We start from the raw sequence: 21,090 nt of genomic DNA on the forward strand, positions 1-21,090 counted from the left end.
ACACACCCGACGTCGAAGGAAACGGCGTCGAGGGAACATCATCGCAGGGGCAGGTCTCCGTCGACGGCAGCCCGCCGATCGACGTCGAGCCATCGCCGGCTTGCCCGGTCGCCGCCAAAGGCTGTGCGCCCCCGACATCAGGGCACACGACGTCGAAATCACCACGACGGCATGAGAGACATCCGCCGTCGACCTCCCACCGTTCCACGTCGAGGCACACGACGGCGAGCAGGTCGAGGTCCAAGGATCGCCGTTCGACGTCGAGGCACTCAACGTCGAGGCACTCAACGTCGAGGCAAGAGCAACCGGCTGGGCGCCCTTCGATGTCGACACAGCCATCGACGTCGATGCAGGTTTTACCTGTCCCACAGGGAGCAGAACATCGCCCCACGCCAGACAAGGCCGCGCCATCTCCAGTGGTCTCCATACCGAGCGACTCTTCTCGGTCAAGAGCGGCATCATCTGGGCATGTCTCGCCCATCAATCTATCTCCGAGATGGCTGGAGAGCCTTAACAGATCAACGGCCTCCCCAGATTCGCAATATTCGCGAATGTATTCGCCTACTGCCTCCCTGCCAAGAACGCCATCACCGACAGCCAGGGCAGAACGGGCTCGTTCTGCTCCTCGCCAACCGGCCGCGAGGCCTAGGCGCTCTGCTACAGCGTCTCGCAGCAGGTCTCGTTCTCAACGAAGATCCAGGTCTCGTTCAAGAAGAAGATCACCCTCTTGGTCTTCATCAGGTTCATCTGTGAGGCGTTACTCACCCACCCTAACAGATTCACCACCTGCTAGAGTCTCACCGGTGGATGACATTACCACGTTTAACGAGGTGCTGCTAAGAGGAGCGCAGAAACTCAACATAGAGGTTCCAGAGCCATCTACCTCCTCATCAGTCATCTTTGAGACTCTACAACAGAGATCAGCATCAAAAAAGCTGCTGCCTCTAGTGCCTGGTTTGTTGCAGCCAACCATGGACACTTTTCTGGCCCCAGTCTCGCTTAAATCTGCCCCGGCTAGGATTCTCAAAAAATACAAGGCTCCCGAACAGGACCCTTTGTTCCTCAGGAAGGATCCGCCACCGGACTCGGTTATAATAGCTGCCGCCCGAAAAACCCACTCGGTGGCATCTTCATCCACGGTACCCCCGGATAAAGAGAGCAGGCATCTAGACTCTCTGGGGAGAAAGATATGCGGGACAGCGGCTTCGGCAATGAAAGTCTCCAGTGCGTCTGCGCTCCTGGGCAGGTATGATCGTTCTCTGTGGGACTCGCTCAGTTGATTCACAGAAAAATTGCCCAGAGAGGACAGACAAGATTTCCAGGAGATACTGCAAGAAGGATGCCTGGTATCCAACCAGGTTATCAGCGCGGCAGCAGATGGGGCGGATTTAGCTGCTCATGGGTACGCACTTGGAATCTGTGCAAGGAGATCTTCCTGGCTGAGACTCACTGGTTTGAAACAGGAAGCACAACAACGCATCCTGAATCTCCCATTCGCCGGGAACTCTCTATTCGGTGCCCATGCAGACGAAGAAATGGCCCGCATGAAGACCGAGGTGGATACCATGAGGGCATTGGGCCTGGAAAGAAAGAAAGATTTCAGGCGGAGGTACAGGCCGTATGACAGGCGCCCTTTCCAGCAGAGGGTTCAAACCCCTCACTGGTCGCAAAGGTCACAGCAACGACAGGGACGCCCTCTTTTTCAACGGAGAAACACAAGGGAGCGAGGGTCAAGTAGACCTCAACAGTCCACTCCGAAAGCACCCACCAAACAATGAAATCTCGCTTCCCTCGACACTGTACACCACTCCGGTGGGGGGAAGTATTACAGCTTATCTTCGCGAGTGGCACTCTATCACAAGAGACAAATGGGTGCTCAATATTGTCGAACATGGCTATTCTCTTCTTTTCAAACAGCCTCCACCACACTTGCCACCAACCCAAGACAATCCATCTCATCTCAGCTTGCTACGCAAGGAGGCTCTTGCCCTCCTAAAAAAGAATGCCATAGAAAAGGTTCCACCTGCACACAGAGGACAGGGGGTCTACTCCCGTTACTTTCTGGTGGCGAAGAAGGGTCGAGAGGGCGTTTTCAGGCCAATTCTGGACCTACGGCTGCTGAACAAATACATAAGGAAGCAGAAGTTCAGGATGCTAGCGCTTCACCAGATTTTCCCTCAACTACATCAGGGAGACTGGATGTGCTCCATCGACCTGCAGAATGCGTATTTTCACATCCCAATAGCTCCCAAACATCGAAAATTCCTGCGCTTCAGAGTAGCGTTACAGCATTACCAGTTCAGAGTTCTACCCTTTGGCCTGAAATCTGCCCCAAGAGTTTTCTCGAAATGTATGGCAGTGGTGGCGGCGCATCTTCGAAAACAAAGGATATACATATATCCATTTACTGGCTACTAAAGGCTTCTTCTCCGGAGCAGGCGAGAAGCCATCGGGACATTGTACTCGGAGTTTGCGAAGCTCTAGGTCTTCAGGTCAATTACCAAAAGTCAACCTTGATTCCAACACAGAATCTTCACTACCTGGGAGCTATCATAAACACAGAACTCCGAAAAGTGTATCCTTCGGAGGAACGACTATCCTCAATAGGCAGGAAGTGTCAGGACCTGTTGAGAGCCAACGCACCTACGGCACGTCAGGTGACATCGCTGCTGGGCTCCATGGCATCATGCATTTTTATTGTCCCAAATGCCAGACTCCACATGAGACCCCTCCAAGAGGCATTGGAGACCAACTGGAGCCAAAGAACAGGTCGCTGGGAGGACACGGTGCAGCTACCGGCGGTAGCACTTCAGTCATTGAGATGGTGGATGCACAGACCTCACCTGTCAGTGGGTGCTCCGTTTCACCAGGTGCTTCCATCCGACACCCTAGTAACGGATGCGTCTCTTCAGGGATGGGGGGCTCATCTGGGTCCCTTTCAAGCGCAAGGTCTGTGGTCAGACAAGGAAAAGCAGTACCACATCAATCTGCTAGAACTCAGAGCAGTCCATCTGGCTCTCAAGTCTTTCATACCACTAATTCAGGGGAAAACGCTCTTAATACAGACGGACAATACAACCACAATGTATTACTTGAACAAACAAGGGGGAACGAGATCCCTACCCCTATCGCGAGAGTCCCAAGCGATATGGCATTGGCTCCTGGCCAGAGGAATGTCAATTACAGCGGTTCACCTGCCAGGTCAGCAGAACGTGGAAGCAGATTTTCTGAGCAGACACCTAGAGGACGCTCACTATTGGGTCCTACACGGCGAAGTCGCAGAATACATCTTCGCGCAATGGGGTCGGCCTCAACTGGATCTCTTCGCAGACGAAGTAAACAAGAAATGCCCAGACTTCGCATCCAGGTTCTACCGTCCGGGATCTCGACGGAATGCCCTGTTGATCGACTGGTCAGGGATATTTCTCTACGCTTTTCCGCCGATTCCCCTCATTCCGGCAGTGATCAGCAAACTTTACAGATCCAGGACCAGAATGATTCTTATAGCGCCACAATGGCCCCGTCAATTCTGGTACACAGATCTCCTCAACCTGTCGGAAAAACCTCACAGGAGGCTGCCGTGCAGACCGGATCTTCTGAGCAGAATGGAGGGCAGAATTCTACATCCCAACCTACCCTCTCTGAGCTTAACAGCATGGCTCCTGAATTCCTGCAGTATGGGCACCTAGGACTCTCACAGGAGTGCATGAACATCTTGAAAGAGTCCAAACGGCCTTCCACACGGCGTTCTTACGCTTTTAAGTGGAAGAGATTCTACATATGGTGCTGTCAGCAAGGTCATAATCCCATACGGGCGCAGGAGGATGTCATACTGTCCTATTTGCTTCATCTAGCCAAGTCCGGTCTGCAGGTATCGTCTATTAAGGTACATTTGTCTGCTATTACAGCCTATCGCAAGTCACCTTCTCAGGAATCCTTCTTTACGAAACCTGTAGTCAAGGATTTCTTAGAAGGTTTGAAGAAAGTTTTTCCGCCCATTCGGAGACCTTCTCCTCCATGGGAACTGAACATAGTCTTGGCAAAACTTATGGGCCCTCCTTTTGAGCTTATACATAAGGCCTCTTTACAACACCTTACGTGGAAGACGGCTTTTCTAGTGGCCATTACTTCAGCGAGGAGGGTCAGTGAAATCCAGGCCTTGTCTTCCAAAGAACCGTACACGTTTTTTCATGACAATAGAGTGGTTCTACGAACTCACCCATCTTTCCTTCCGAAGGTGGTGTCAGAATTCCATATCAATCAGACCATATCTTTACCGACTTTCTTTCCCAATCCGGAGACTCCGGCAGAGAAAGCATTGCACTCCTTAGACTTGAAAAGAGTGCTGAAATTTTATCTAGATAAGACAAAATCGATTAGACATTCTAACCGCTTGTTTATAAACTATAGTCATTTTAGGACAGGAGAGGCAGCATCTAAACGAACAATATCAAGATGGATAGTTTCTTGTATTGTTAATACTTACCAGCTAGCTAATAAACAATTACTAGCGCGGCCTAGAGCGCATTCCACAAGGGGAAAAGCGGCTACTGCTGTCCTCCTTAACAATGTTCCGATATCTGAGATTTGTAAGGCTACTACATGGAAGTCTGTCCATACGTTTATGAGACATTACTGTTTAGACTCAGATGCAAGAGCGGATGCCCAAGTGGGGCAGGCCTCTCTAAGAAATCTATTTGCGTAATACCTATCTATTCCTGCACTTCTATCGGACAGTCCGCTGGATTTAGGGATGGGCTTGCTAATCTATTCAATGTTTATGACTATTGATGAGGATCCCCTGGAAGAGAAGGATAAGTTACTTACCTGTAAATCCTAGTTCTCTTCCAGGGGTATCCTCATCAAACTCATAAACAACCCACCCTCCTCCCCAGACGCACGTCTCCTAGAAGTGCAGAACAGACTGTATTTTGAATCTGTTATACAAATTGTCACCGTAAAAAGAACTGACCTAACTGTGAACCAACTGTCACCTTTCCTTCACCCCTGAGGCATGGTGGGATACTGGAGGTGCTCAGGGTCTTAAAGGCACGGTGCCAAAGTTTTTATGGTTCTCCTGTGTTAACCTGCATGCAGCCTATTGGCTAAGAATGCTCCATTGTTTTTCAATGCAGTTTTTTCTCTTTTTCTCTAGAGTTTACTGCTGCTTACTTCCCTAAACCCAGTTTTGGGGGCTTGGGTAGATATTTATTCTCTATTGTAATTTTATAATATAAAAAAAAAAACTTCATAGAAATAAAGCATTTTAGCCTGTTTTAACATTATAGCCTGCATTGCTGTTTTACACATGTATAATATGTGTGTATTTTATATATGCTCCGGGGTCCCCGCACAAGGGCGGGAATATTCAATGTTTATGACTTTGATGAGGATACCCCTGGAAGAGAACTAGGATTTACAGGTAAGTAACTTATCCTTACATAACCTGAAAAAAACCGTGGGCTGTTCTTGTACCCCTGAGGCAAATGACAAAAGTGATGTTGTAAACCTAATGAGCTGAAAGTGCTTAGATCCTGACTTTCAGGTGCTAGATTTTGGCAGGAAAAACATTGGAAATATCCAAGGTTGTGTTGTATTTTTTGTGCACTAAATTGTTAGTGTTGTGCTGTGTGCCTTTTGTATTGTATTTGTGGGTGTGTGACTGTTTAAGTGTCTGTAATCTAAGACTATTCTGTATGAATGGTCTGGTTTTGTAACAGGGAATAATGGGTTATGAATTGCAGAGACACTGGGTTCAGTTGTGTGAGAATCTCACTGGGGCTTAGCCTCAAGTTTAATAGGCTATTGAGGTTGAGGCTGGGGTTGTGGATCTAATAGGTATTACATGGTAGGGGGAATCTTTATCCCACCCTATGTGGTTGCGGTACAGTGTGGGAGACTGCGCTATAGCCCAATCAGCAGCATAGGCTTCCTTTACCGTGTCTGGAACTAGGAATGAAAAAGAAGACAAAATCACATCTTCCCCATGTGGGAGCTTGTGGACAAATTCAGGTGGCCAATCTTTTTCTGCCAATAGGATATCACAATTAAGTGCTTCCCAGAAGATTTTTTCTATGGTGTGCTCTTTGTCTCCCTATATCTGGATATTTAATTCATAAACCCTATTGGGTAGCCTGTCTGCCATCTCTATGACCAGAAAGTCATTAGTTGCTTTCACATCCAGATGATCTATAAGATTTTGGCAACAAATCGTAAACTCTGCCGCGATGTCTCGGAGAGTCACTGCCCACGTCTGGTTCTTCAACAACATTCTCAGTGTTGCTGGCATGTTTAAGGGAAATTACTACCACATTTTTTCTTTTTAAATTGGGGCTTTTGTTGGGAAGATTTGTGCTCCTTTTTAATATAAGCTTCTGAGAAACATTGTAAGTCCTTCTGCTTCACGTAGTCAATGCGGTGTTCTGACCAGCCCACTCTCTCACTCATTTTATCTGGTGGGTTCCTGAAAGGAACAAGAGGAACATGTATCAGTATATTCATATCTATCCGGAGTTTTTAAAGTTTCACTATTTCTGAGATTATATCTTCTTTGAGAGGTCTCAAGTTGAGGTGGTACTCTGAATTTGTGGTTTAGTTGGTCTGGCCCCCAGACTATCCCGATCTATACTAGTATAGGTTTCGGAGATAATATTTGCCAGCTCACGCTCCAGGTTTTGTTGAGGAATCACCTGGAGCCATTGGCGAATGGCCAATGCTGCTGCTTCCCCTTTAATATTGCTTAAGATGATTGAGGATACTGTGTCAAAATTACGCATCAGTTTCATCACCAAGTCCAGGGCCAGAGCTGCCCCGTGTTTATTTAGAATATGTTTAACAGTTTCGGCAAATTCGCAAGTGTCGGAGTACCATGTGTGGTAGTGTAGATTGCGGTGAAGACTGTACCCCAAGTGAAGCAGTCCTCTATGGAGGGAAGCATTCTGAATGGCATGCACGTTGTGAGAATTCTCTGTTTATATTGGGGTCCTGTATGGGGAAACACTGCTGCCTGCTGATTTGTTTTTTGTGCGATCCAGAACTGAATCTTTTCCTGTTCCATGGGTGCTTTGCCCATTATTGAGTGTACTGTTTGAGTATTAATTCCTGTAATTGCCAATTGATGGACAGATAGAGCAGCCCTCACTGAGGCAGTTCAAAGTCCTCCTTATGAACTGTATTAGTTGGCTATATATTGCTACTAGCTCATTGTAAAGTGTTTGTATATCAGCTACTTGAATTGCCTGCACATTGTGGTGTGATGTGTATGTGGCAAACGTGGGCCACGTTGGTCTCTCATTACTTAAAGGACCTAATCTCACAGGTTGTATTACATGTGAAAGGGCGCCATTGAACCAGTTTTGATGGTCTTGATAAGAAAGTGGTATTTCTAAGTGTTGGTAAGCTCGGTACCGCTTTGGTACTTTCACTTTTTTGTAGGTGCAAAGTGTATTTGAATATTGTACAAAATGAGTATTGCCTCAGACTCACGAGTCATCCACCACCCATACCTCTGAAACTGTCAAATTTCCATTTCCAATTGTTATGGTCGGAAGTCAACATCCTCTTGCAGAAGACGTTGGTGGAAGCTGTTTCCCACAGACAACAGGGAACAGGCATTTATTCCAGATCTTTCTGGTGAGAAAGAAAGACGAGCTAATACTCAACCTCAAAATAGCCAACAAATGGATTTGATGAAAAAAGTTCTGGATGCTCGCATTACTCAGATCTATCCTCATTTACACCATGGAGATTGGCTTTGCTCCGTCAACCTTAAAGATGCATATTTTCATATTCCAATCATCAGAAAGTATTGAAAGTTCTTGAGGTTTATTGTGAGGCAGGATCATTATAAGTACCAAGTACTTCCATTTGGCCTAAAGTCAGCACCCAGAACATTCTCAAAGCGCATGGCAGTAGTGGCGGTCCACCTCAGAAAACACTAAATACTCATCTACCCATACCTAGACGATTGGCTTATAAATGCGTAAACTCCTCAGGAAGCCCAACTTCATTACAACTGGACCTGCAATCTCCTTCAATGGTTGAGGCTTCATGTTAGCCTAAGCAAATCAACACCTATCCCGGTTCACACCTTGCATTATTTGGGAGCCTCCATCGACACCAAACAAGCAAGAGTGTGACCTTTGGAGGAGAGACGCTTATCAATCCTTCAGAAGTGTCACTCTCTCATGAAAGTCGCTCATCCAATGCAGTGTTGTCTCTTCTCAGCTTGATGGCCTCTTGCATCTTCCTCACACCGAATGCCCACCGCCACATGCGACCTCTCCAGGAATGTCAGGAGGACTAGAGGGACCGATTGACGGGCAGCTGTGAGGACAGGATCCCAATATCCTGTCATGCGAAGCAGTCCCTGAAATGGTGGTGCTCTCCAGCCAACTTGCTTCGAGGAAAGCCATTTAATCAGCAGGTTCCTCTTCAAACCATAGTGATGGATGCATCACTACTAGGATGGGGAGCCCACATGGATCACTTCCAAATTCAGGGCACGTGGTCACAGAAAAAGACGACCTATCACATCAATCTCCTGGAACTACGAGCAGTCCATCTGGGGCTGAAGACATTTCGTTCATCGTTCAAAACCCAGTCCCTGCCTGTTCAGAGGGACAATACAACCACCATGTACTACCAGGCCCAAACAATCTAAATAGCGCATAGCCAGGGGTCTGACGATCACAGTAGTTCACCTTCCAGGTGTCCAAAATGCTCAGACAGACGCTCTCAGCAGAGTTCTGCAAGAAAACCACGAATGGGTCTTACACGAGTATCTCGTACGAAACATCTTCAAGCTATGGGGCACTCCAGCCATCGATTTGTTTGTCACAACAGAAAACAAATAATGCTGAAGCTTCGCCTCAAGGTACTTCCATCCAGGGACTGTTGGATTGACTGGTCTAGCAAATGTCTTTATGCCTTTCCACTGATTCCCCTGATCCCGCCAGTCCTTATCAAGATGTCCCTCAAGAGACAAGATGATCCCAATAGCTCTGGAGTAGTCATGTCAGTGGTAGTTCATCAACCTTCATCACTGGTCAGAGTGTCTAAATTGCAAGCTGCCAAGCAGACCAGACCTACTAATGAAATTTGGAGGACAGATGGTACACCACAGCCTCTACTCCTTGAATTTGGCTGCGTGGCTCCTTAACTAGTGCAGTTAAGTCATTTGAATCTGCCACAAGACTGCGTGGAGATCCTCAAGGAGGCTAAGCTGCCTTGAACCTGTTCTGCATTTGCTTCCAAGCGCCAGAGATCTTGTATGTGGTGTTCCTCCATAAACATGGAGCATATAACTTGCCAAGAAGATGTCATTCTTCCATACTTGCTACACTTGGCAAAACCTGGCTTGAAATTCTCTTCCATAAAGGTTCACTTGGAAGAAAATGACCTTCACAAACCTCTTTTTTTTTAAATTCCAGTAATCAAGGATTTTCTAGAAGGGTTGAAGAAGGTTTTTCCTCCCAATAGGCGTCCTTCACTTCCCTGGGAACTCAACATAGTCCTTTTAAGGCTTATGAAGGACCTTTTCAAGCCAATCCACAAGGCATCCCTGCAACCTCTTTCTTGAAAAACAGCTTTCTTTGTAGCAATAACATCAGCCTGTAGAGTTAGCAAGATCCAAGCATTCTGTTCTCACAAACCATGTACAGTCTTTCACTCTAAAAAAGTGGTCATGAGGGCTCACCCGAAATACCTCCCTTAGTTTATTTCTGATTTCCACTTTAATCAGATCATCTCACTACCATCATTCTTTCAGAATCCCACTACTCCAGCTGAAAGAACACTTCATTCTAGAGATGTGAGGAGAGTCTTGAAGCTTAATCTAGATAAGACATGTGATATCCGCAGATCGAGCCAATTATTTATCAACTGTGGCCCAGTCCATACAGGGTTAGCCACTTCCAAGCAATCTATTTCCCGATGGATAGTTTTCTGTATCATGTTGTGCTGTCAAAAAGTAGACACTATCAACTAGAACAAAAACACATTCCACTAGAGATAAAGTGGATACTGCTGCTTTAATGAGGAATATCCCTATAGTGGATATTTGCAATGCAGCCACATGGAGATCTGTTCACACTTTCACCAAGCACTACTGCCTGGACTCGAATGCTACAGTGGATACTCAAGTAGGAACAGCTTCCCTCAGAAATTTAGAGCCAGATGTATCATACAACCGATTTGCGATTCTCAAATAGCGATTTAAGAAATCGCTATTTCAGAAATGCAAAAAGGTATGTATGATTTTTGCGATTCGGTAATAGCGATTTCTTAAAAATCGCAATTCCTATTACTGAATCACAAATAGAGAATCTGTCCCCATTTGCACCTATGGGCCTGTTGGCCCATATCTGCATATTTTTTGCATTTCCAAAATTGCGATTTCTTAACCAGAAATCGCAATTTTGGAAATGCAAAGCCCCAGGGTGCTGGGGGCCTAAGGCCCCCTCTGCTGCACCCCTAATTTTATTTTTTGGACATGTAAGGTGCACACATGCCAAAAGGGCATGTGTGCTTTACATGTACATTTTAAAAATGCATTTTAAATGCATTTTTTAATTTTGCACATGGTTATCACCAGGTTTAACCTGGTGGTAAATAGCGATTCCTAAATGCCCAAATCGCATTTAGGAATGGCTTCATACATGTGCTAAGAAATCGCAAATAAGGAATCCTTATTTCCAATTTCTTATTTAGAGAGTCGCAATTTGCGACTCTCTAAACAGGGTCGCAATTTTAAGGAATCGATATTTTTGTGATTCCTTAAAATTGCGTTCAGAATGTCTTTCATACATTCTGAACTGGCTTTTTACATTCGCAAATGGGCATTCGCACCGTTTGCGAATGCAAAAAACCTTGATACATCTGGCTCTTATTTGCTTAAATGGCTACTTTACTCACTCCTCTGTCTTCTCCGCCCTTAGTAGGGTTGGGCTTGCAACTCTATTCAGTGCTTATTACTATCAATGGAGATCGCCTGCAAGAGAGGGATTCGTTTCTCAATTGCAACTCCAGTTCTCTCATAGGGAAATCACCATTGAAGTCATAAGCAACCCTCCCTCCTCCCCAGTGGAGTGGACAGAGGTAACTATAGGACCTGTCACGGTTTCGGGCGGGTCTGATCAGGACTCTGGTTGGGACACCCCTTGAGGTCACCGAATAGCCTAAAGAGGTAGTATACTGGGGAAGAAGAGCAGCTAAAGGCATACACGGGAAGGACAGCTATGAACAGGCACAAGAAAGTAAAAGCAGAGCAACCCTTGTGTGAACAAACAGGAAACAGATACTAGTGGACAAACACGCTGGGGTTGTACACAGAGTAAGGCGCAGAACCTCCCACAGTGACAGGGAATCTCAATGCCTCTGTGCAGTTTGCTCTTACAGATAGTCACCCTGCCAACCCCATAGAAAGGAGGCAGCAGAGTGATTCTGTCTCTGGACCCTAGAGCACAAACAAGGATAGTACTTACATACACAGGACACGCTCTTGTGGGTCCAGCTGGAAACACAGTGGCGATTCCTGAGAAAACAGCAATGGCACACCGTCACTGTTAGGCACGAAAGACAACGTATAACACTAGACAAGGATGGGGGCTGGAATTGCCTCCTGGAAACCAGGAGCCAACCCCAGTACAAAGGAGGACACTTATACACTGGTGAAGACTGATAGAACACTTACCAGACACAAAGAACCAAGAAGAAACAGAAACAGAAGGGAACAAACAAAGAGGCAGAGGCAAGAACTGGGAACAGGCTCAGGTTGAAGTAAAGGCAGGATTACGACATGAAAACAGGGTGCAAACTTCTGGCTGGAACAAACAGAGATAGGACTGGGAAACTGAGAGCAGGCTCTGGCTGGAACAGGCAAGGACAGGACTGGAATACAGGGAGCAGGGATGAGTAGAAAACAGGACTGGGAAACAGAGAGCAGGTTCAGGCTGAAACAAGGCAGGAGCATGGCAGAGAAACAGGGAGCAGGCTCTGGAAGAAACAAACAGGTATAAGGCTAAGCGATGGGGAGCAGACTGGCTGGAACAATCAGGAGCAGGGCAGAGAAACAGGAAACAGGATCGAGCTGGAACAGAACAGGAACAAAACTGGAACACCATCCGACAAAGGGTCTGCAACACAAAGGAATCGAAGTCCAATGCACGAGGGGGAGCTTGAGGAAATGGCTGCTTATAAGCAGTTCCAAGCTGGGCTGCACAGAAGAGGTCACAGGTGTGTGTAGTTTCAGACACTTGCAAGTCCTGGAGGAGAGGATCCGGTGAAAAGGAGCAACTGGACTTCTCCCATTGAAAACAATGGGAAACAGAATTCACGCTTTCCTGACTACCAGGCTGTGCATTATGGGATTTGCAGTCCCAGGAAGCAAATGTAGTACTACACAAGTGTACCATGGAGAAAAGAGAAACAAACAGGAGTCAGCAAGGGACTCTAGATAGGTGTTCAAGGTGATTCCCAGGCTTCCGACAGTCCTCTTACAGCACCCCCTGGAAATGGGACGACAGAGTTGTAACAGGGACCTATATATCATTCGCGCATTGCCTCAAAAAGAACTGAAGCAATTGCCACCTGCTGGTGGTCTCTACGTTCTTAAAGGCATAGTCTCAATTTTTATTCATATAATGACAACCTATTTGGCTACGCTGTTGTGCTTTTCTTCATTTCTATATTCTATCACAAAGGATTTATGAAAGACATGTATGCTGTTTTCTAAAAATATCCTGAATTCATATACATATATAATAATTCTACTGGTCCCTTTTTAAAGAAGATGGCATTGTAGTCTGTTCCTATGGGCCTTCCTGAAGCAAGATGAAGATCTAAACTTAAGAAGATACAGTGTGAAAAAGTGCTCCTGGAAAACCACACGTGGGCGGGACTATTCAGTGCTTATTACTTCAATGGAGATTCCCCTATGAGAGAACTGGAGTTACAGGTAAGAAACTATTCATTCTTTGGAATTCATGAGTTGCCTCAAACTTTTGCGAGGCTCATCTCCATCTGTGTTTTATGGGGGCCCCTTGTTTTATAATGGCGTTCAAGGGGTTTCATTTTAGTATTCAACTTTAATGTGTAATTTTTTTTTCTCTTGCTTTAACGGCGCTCAAGTACAGAAACACATCTTTTAAGGACTGATTTTAGTGCATCCCAGGTTGCATTCCATGCAGTATCTTAAATAAGATTAATCTCTAAGTAGTGGGATATGGTTTTCATAATGTTACGCTTATGCAATGGGCCCTGCAGAAGCACATCTTTCAGTTTCCATTCATAGATTTATGAGTTAACTTAGTGTAGTTCAGAGCATGGAGTACTGATGAGTAATCTGAAATAGCTTTAAATGCTATTTCCCCCAACTGGCCTTTTTCCTTGAGATCACCAATCATTACAAAATAATCCACTATAAGGCGTGTATGTGTGTTTTTCTCCAATAATGAATGAACACTAGATCTTCAATTCCATTCAACAGTGAGGATGTGGACCTAGAAAGGCAAATAATACTGGAATACAACTTGTCCACAACCGAATCAACAACTGTGTAGAAGTCGTCTGTGGGCAGCTCTTGTCAGCAAGGTAGAAATGTTGGGGACACATCAGAGAGTCCTCATGGTTATGCTTCTTAGGGCCATAAATGGAAAATTACATCTTGATTAATACATCTTGATTAAACTTGCCCCAATTTTAACAAGCACTAATCATAATGGCAACATCCATCATATTATAGTAGTAAGAATAGATAAATCCTTTAGGAATCTTTTGAACCTCAAAACTTTTTCATCAGATGCGAAGAGATTTGTCTCATTCAGACAAACAAATCTACTTGCAGCTCAATCAGCCTGTTCAAAATATATGTTCGCCTTTTCTTGTTGGTGCAACTCCTGAACATTCAACGAAAGGAGTCTCTCATCTTGTACTTATTCCTCAAACGTAATAGTATTTTATGGAAAGACGCAGAACACCACATTTAGCCTAAATTTGCAAAGGCCTTTGTATATATCAACAAAGTGGAGAAGTGTGTCTTTAACTTCTTGAACACAATGTATAAAGATCCTCTACCTTCACCCCAACCATTCTTAAGCAAACATACATTTCACTACATTTCTACAAACCAAAAAAGAATCAACGGACTAGATCTCCCCTAGCCCAACCCTAGAGTTTCTATCCTAACCCTAGTGTTTCTATCCCATATTCACACTAGGGGTTGGGTTTGAAAACGTAAGGGTAATTGTTCAATAGCAACCACCAATACATTGCAAGCCACACCTCTGAGCACGAACAGTAACACCACAGAAGCTGCAAAATACTGTTTTGTGACATAGCGGGCATGCCTACATACCATCCTGGAAGAAAACCCAGAATTTGGCCAAAGGACGGTGAAAAAGGTGCTAAGCTATTCGTCACATCCATCTCACAGGAACTGTTGTGAAAATGCAGTTTAAATGTAAACCAAAGACACATTCAGGGAGCATAACAATGTTTACAGCAAGATGGAAAGTATATAGTCCCTTTAGTGTTAGTGGTTTGCTCAGAGGCTCATTGTCCAAAGCCCTCTGCTCATGTTTTATCTCCTAGCTACCAGAAATCACCTTCTTGTATTGTGCTGCATTCCATTTGTGTGTTACTTTTCAAGTCCACTTTGCTCCTCCTGGATCTGTAAATTACAAATGGGAGGCTCTGTATCATCCTCATTGCTCAAAATATGCTTTTTAGCGCACATCTATTAGCCAATGTAGAGGGTGCCAAATCATTAAAGAGTATATGTTTAGTGTCACAAGATAGAATGCGTGGCACACCCCGAGCTTTCATCCTGATATGCTTCTTTGTTCCGAAGCAGTACATCTCATCAGATGGTCTTTGCAAAGTGTCCTCCTCAGCTTAAAAAAGTTAATTTGATGCATGCTGTTGAGTTCCACTTTAGCTATGATTGGATCATAACGGTCTAGCAGGCAGTCCTCAAGCAGCATGTGGTCCTTGAACACCGAGCATGAGGGTGAGTCTTGCAGTGCCTCAGCTCGACGAGGCTCCAACATCGATGGCTGCCAATCCTGCCCAAGCCGTAGCAGTGACTTGCTCATAGACTAAGCGTGCCCCTGCAGACCAACTCTTCTGCTGTGCTGCAAGCTTTAGAGTACTTGAAGCTTAAAGCATAGACGCACAAATGTAGTTTTTGAGACATCAGTTACTAAAGCAAATAGGTTGCGCACTGGTGACGAATACCTTGAACACTACAGTAAGAAGCCTGCTGCTTCCCCTTTTGCTACCCAGGGTGAAGAGATTCAAGCGGTTGCTTTATTGCTATATTAAATTTGTATCTTGCTATGTTAAATGTACCAAGCCCAAGGATTCCTAGTCTAATGACTGTAAGTAATTATAAGCCTGTGAGCTCTGAGAAATGTGACGACACATTCAGCTGGTGGTGTGGCATTTGGCCCGCATGGCTATGCAGTCAGTGAGGTTCAAAATCAGCTGTTGTATCTTGATGATTGCACCACACAGATTTACTTTTTGAAGGGATTGCTTTTCAGCTCCTTCACAAAAGAGACCTGGATAATCAGTAATTAGTATAAACATTTTTCTTGTTGAGAAGAAGATTTTTACACATCCTCTAAATGTTACCATGACAACACCACATTGGCATTGATACAGTATTGCATTGTATTATATAGTATTGTAATTGTATTTATTTAGAGCTTTCTACCCCTGGCGAGGCATCAAAGTGCCTTTCCGCGAGTAGCACACTACTCCGGAACCCAAGAGGAATTAGAGGTCGATTACCATAGGGAAATATGAGTACAGTATTAGTATTAGTTAATTTGATCAGAGGATACGTGAGTTTGTTAGTTGGATTGACTTGAGTAATGGAGGGATAGAGGAGGGATGAATCCAGAAGTGTTAATTGGGAGCTTATAGTAGTAGGGGTGAGTAAAGGAGAGATGGAGGAGGGAAGAGTCTGTGGAAAGGGGGTTTGGAGATCATAGTAGCAGAAGGGGGTTTGGATGGGTCAAAGGTGAGATACATGAGGGAGATTTTAGTCGGGTTGTTTGGGAGATCATAGTAGTAAACTGAGGTTTGGGGTGAGCTAGATGTGGTAGAGGAGTGAAAAGCTTAGGCACAGTTATTTTGGAGATCAAAGTAGTAGAATGGGTTTGGGATGAGTGAGAGTGGGGATGGAGGATAGGTAGATAGAGACATAGGGTGATGGGAGACAGTAAAGCTTACGAGAGAGTACTTTAAAAAAAAATATATATATATTTCTTTTTTCTCTACTACAGTAGGATTAAAGTGATAAATAGATATGTAAATTCATAGTAAGGGAATATGGCCCTCATAATGACATTGGCAGTAAAAACTGCCTACAGACCGTCGCCGCAGCTACCATCCGTCTGCCATATAATGACCACATATGGATTTCCGCCACAAGAAGGGCGGAAATCCGGCTGTGGCCATACTGGCAGATGACAGTAAGATGGCGCTACTACCACCAGAAGCGCCAAGCCAGTAGACCGCTGCCAGCCGTATTATGACAAATAATACGGCCTGGCGGTGTTCTGCTGGCGGGTACTGCTGGCGGTAGCCGCGCCCGTCCCTTCTCCAGCCGGAAGACCCCCTGGATCCAGGTAAGTCAGGTCTCTGACAGGGGAGGGAGGTGGGGGGTGTTGTGTGTGGGGGGGGGTGTGCATGTATGTGTGAGTGCGTGCGTGAATGTGATTGTGTGTTTAGTGTTGTTTGCGTGCACGCATGCGTGTATGTATGGAAGTGTGAGTGCGTATATGTATGGAAGTGTGAGTGGTGTATGTATGGAAGTGTGAGTGCGTGTATATATGGAAATTGGAATGCATGTCTGCGTGTATGTTTTGATGTGTATGCGGATGTTTGCATGAGTAGATGAATGCATGCGTATATGTATGTGTGAATGAGTGTGTGTCTGCGTTTGTGTGTGTGAATGGAGGGGTGTTTGGAGAGGTTTGGGGGTCCCTATCAGTGACAGGGACGGAATTCCCTGTCACTGATAGGGCCTGCCGCCATGGTTTTCGTGGCGTTATAAACCCCACGAAAATCATGGCGGAAGGCAGGGACATAATACTGCCGGCAGCACAATGGCGGCTGCCGGACTGTAGATGGTTATCTCCAGCCAGAGGTCTGCTACTGCCATGGCGGTCGAAAAGGTACATTGACGGGTTGGCTTCAGTCAACCCACCAATGTTTTATGTGGCGGTAAGTACCGCCAGCCTGTTGGGGGTACTACCGCCACATTAGCGCCGACCGCCGGGGTCATAATGACCCCCTATATGTGCAAGGAATAATATATTGGCTATAATAATATGAGAAGTAAAGTTGTATAAACACAGACTTACAAGATTTGTAATATTTGATGTCAATTTATAAGTGTACTTTTCTAGCATTAATTTATCTTTCCTCAAGTTTTCAATAGCGAAATGCTTGCTGTTAAATAGTTGAGATAACATTTGCTCATCGTGATATAAAAAAGAAAGCAGGGATTAATAAGTATCTAATATAACAACTTATCTAGGAGCTATGCAATGATAGTGAATCTATTTCAAGCATGGCATAGCGTCAGTCGTGTACTCTACCCCTATAAAGTTTCATTACATCTAGCAACAGAGAATTTAAGCTGCCTATGGTAAAACATTAAAGTGGACAAAGAACATGCCCTTTAAAAAAGAACAAGCATTGGCAATGTCTACAGGCCTGGCTTCCAAATGAAAATGCCTCTTCAGTCACTGGTGAGTTTAGGCATTCAATAACCCATCATACAGGTACTATGTCACTCAAACTTGCTTGAATGGATCCATTCATCGTCCTACAATTTTTTTCTTCTGTTGCCCCGTTTACACATCCACAATAAAGTATATATACACTCAATAAGCACAGGGATGATACATTTAAAAACTAAAACTAAAAGTAGAAAAAAAATACTACTGCCTAAACAAGGAGAATATTTGCATGCAGTCAAAAAAAGAAAATTAAACATAAGTGGATGGCTATCTTTCAATAATAATTTGCACAATATATAAAGAGTGTAATAATAGTCCACCCTTAACGGTCTATTGTCTTTAATGCTAGCATATACTTTTCACAGTAGATAAGCCAAGCCTACTATATAATAACTTTATATAATAAAGAGATCAAACTTATGGCATCTGACATAACTTTTCCCAATGAACCAATGGGGCCTGTAGCCTTTATTGTTGGCCTGTCACCATAACCAACTCAAGCCTACTGTATTGCGCATAAGCTTCCCCAAAAGGCAACCATCAGGTAAACCATCACAAACTCACAAATATGTATAGAATGACAGTTGGTAAATCAACATAAAGCTCTAGCAAGGATTACCACAGTGCAGTCTTTCAGTCATAGCGAGAAGTACCCAACACCAAACCACCTGCCTAATATGGTAATCTGTGTGATTCCATACAATGAAACAGGCGGCAGTTGGCATTAATTAGCCTAGTCATAATAAACAGATAGGCATTGATCATTGGCTTGTCAACATAGCCAAATGAGTCCTGTGTTGAGCATAGGATTTCTCAAGGCAAAAGTACAGTATAGAGATTCTTTATAGCAGAAACACATATATTTTGCCCAATTAAAATCTTGTGGAGAGAAAGATTAACATGTAGGTCAAACTTGAACCCCACTTTTATGAGACCTCTTAAAGCTCTTATTTCTAGTGCGCTACAGCTCGCTGTTAAGCCAGAACTAAAAAGTAAAATATTTTTGCTTCACTCTTTGGCATATTTAAAATTTGGTGTGGATTTAAGGAATATGTTGAGATTAACAGTATTTTTAATCTGATGTACCTTTAAAAGCAGCTGATACTTCGTTATCCTCTGGACCGGCTTTAGCAGATATGCATCAAGAGAAAGCTTGTGATCCAGTTTTCGTTGACAGTCCTTTTGGTGAGAATTGAAAGAAAAATATAGCATTTTCTTAATAAAAGAACAGCACGTGTTTCCATTAATTATTGCAGAGCTGAAAATAGAATATGCTTTTGTGGGACACACTAGCTTATTTTGTGGTGTTTTCACAGCTTAAAAAGGTTGTGACTTAAACAACTACACCTAAAACACACATTTCTTTATACCTGATAAATGTAATTGCTAGAACTTTTAATTTCTCTCCCCTGTGGCCCCGCCCCCTTTACCAGAAAATGATCAAAAACAAAGTGAATGATTATTTTCTGGTAAAGGTTTTGCAGCTGCCGCTGCTGGCGGGTGGGCAACGCTCCTCCGCCCAGAGAAGCCACCACTGATGTGTAGTAGGTCTCGTCTTCTGACGATGGCACAAAGCCCCAGGAAGTGCATTTTATGCCACAAAGTATTTATCTGTGAAGGCGGCACTCGAGGGTGCTAAATGTACCTTGTGGGTACAGATCACCCTGTGTCCTAAAGTGGAGGCTCCTGAGTTGAGATTGTGCCTCTTGTTCAGATGATGCAGGGAACAGCTTGTGATTCTCTTGTGTAGATTCTGTTTGACCAACTTCTTACCATAGGTTACTAAAGAGTCCCCCATTTACTTTCATAATCTGTAAACTGCCCTTCAGTTTTATGTGCCAGTCTTTATCGCACAAATTGTCCATAGCCTAAAGCAGCATAGCTCCACAGAATGTAAAAATGTTTGTTTTTTTCCAGTTAAATGCTAGTCTCAGTTTCACCACCCAAAGACTGTGTAAGACAGCATACCATTCTTATCTCTGTGGGGTTTTGAATCCTGAAGGGTATAGGCCTAGGGCCATCACCCCAACTTCCTTCAGAAAAAGGAAAGCCAGAATCTGTGAGTGTACCTCTCACCATTTTCCACAAAGATCTTTCCCTCTGGCATTCCCACCATGTGTGGTGCACTACCTATACCACTAACATTCCCCTCTTTTATTCGAATAGATACTTTTAAAAATCTTATTGGTGTGTAGTATCTTCCGTACATTACCTTGTAATGCATTCCTCTATTTTGTGGTGCTCATTGAGCTTTTATGGATACGTCTGCCTGTGGTTTGGTGTTATTTACATTTCTAGATCTCTCTCCGATCTGTTCATGTTCGCCCGGTGAACTTACCGTTTAGGTGCAGTGAGGTATCTTAACACCAAATAATTCCTCCCTTTGTAGCTATGTGCCTCTTGATTTTATTTTCAAGCTGTGTTATATTTCAGGTAGCTGCATCTTTATTTACTTGCTGCATTACCCAATGCCTAAAGGTAAGCATTTCTTAACCTTTCTCTCTCATGAAGTTTAAACTCTGCATTAAATTCCAGAAATAATCTAATCAACCCATTCATAAACATCTGCAAGCATTCTTCTGCTTCCCTCCTTTTATTTATATAAATCGCGATTGGACATGGTTGCATTAAGGCTGGATTTATGTGGATTGGAGTGTAGGAGGAATGGAAGGTGGTCAGCTCTAGTCATCGCACTCTCTGGTCTAATATGTGTAATTTCATTGCTACAAGGGTACTTAGGTAAGTGTTGACAGGTCTATTTTCTTTAGCTAAGCAACTTATATCCCATTTTAATTTTATTTAGCCTTCCTGTCCAAGACAGGGAAATCCACTGCCATTCGTAATAATCTTAAACAGGTGGAAAGTTCATTTTAAATAATTCACTACTCTTCAGAGTGATCTTCACAACCAGATAGTTGATATCGGCTTTAGGAGGAGGACAGTTGCCAAGCTCCCCACCTCTTCCTCTGGCACTGATAGATTCAAGACTTCTAATTTTCCCATATTTATTTTATAGCCAGCGACCTCTTCTAAAAGCTGCAGGTGATGAGTTATTGATGTTACGGACTGGCCCAAGGTTTCCCAGTATGAGGAGAACATCATCAGCATAAAACATAATTTTATATTCATCTGAGCTAAATATTATACCCTGAATACTTTCTGATGCCCTGATCGCATTAGCAAGAGGTTCTGTACAAAGTGCGAATAGTATTGGGCATAAGGAACACCCCAGCTGTGTCTATGTCCCAACTGGATCTTCTCTAATAAATTTCCATTTAAAGTTATTCTCCCACTCGCTCCAATGTGAGCTTCAAGAAGGACCAATCCACATGGTTTG

At 44.2% G+C, this 21,090-nt stretch overlaps 1 protein-coding gene across 3 annotated transcripts in view; it reads right to left on the reverse strand.

The window, feature by feature from the left end:
• Positions 1–21,090, reverse strand: part of MCF2L2 (MCF.2 cell line derived transforming sequence-like 2) — a 1,607,631-nt gene that overhangs the window by 514,902 nt on the left and 1,071,639 nt on the right. For all 3 annotated transcript variants that reach the window (XM_069213109.1, XM_069213110.1, XM_069213111.1), the window contains exon 20: positions 18,840–18,932. In XM_069213109.1, coding sequence (XP_069069210.1) covers positions 18,840–18,932 — 93 coding nt within the window. The remainder of the gene's footprint in view (positions 1–18,839; positions 18,933–21,090) is intronic.

Source organism: Pleurodeles waltl, chromosome 11, assembly GCF_031143425.1.
Source record: "Pleurodeles waltl isolate 20211129_DDA chromosome 11, aPleWal1.hap1.20221129, whole genome shotgun sequence".
NCBI lineage: Eukaryota > Metazoa > Chordata > Amphibia > Caudata > Salamandridae > Pleurodeles > Pleurodeles waltl.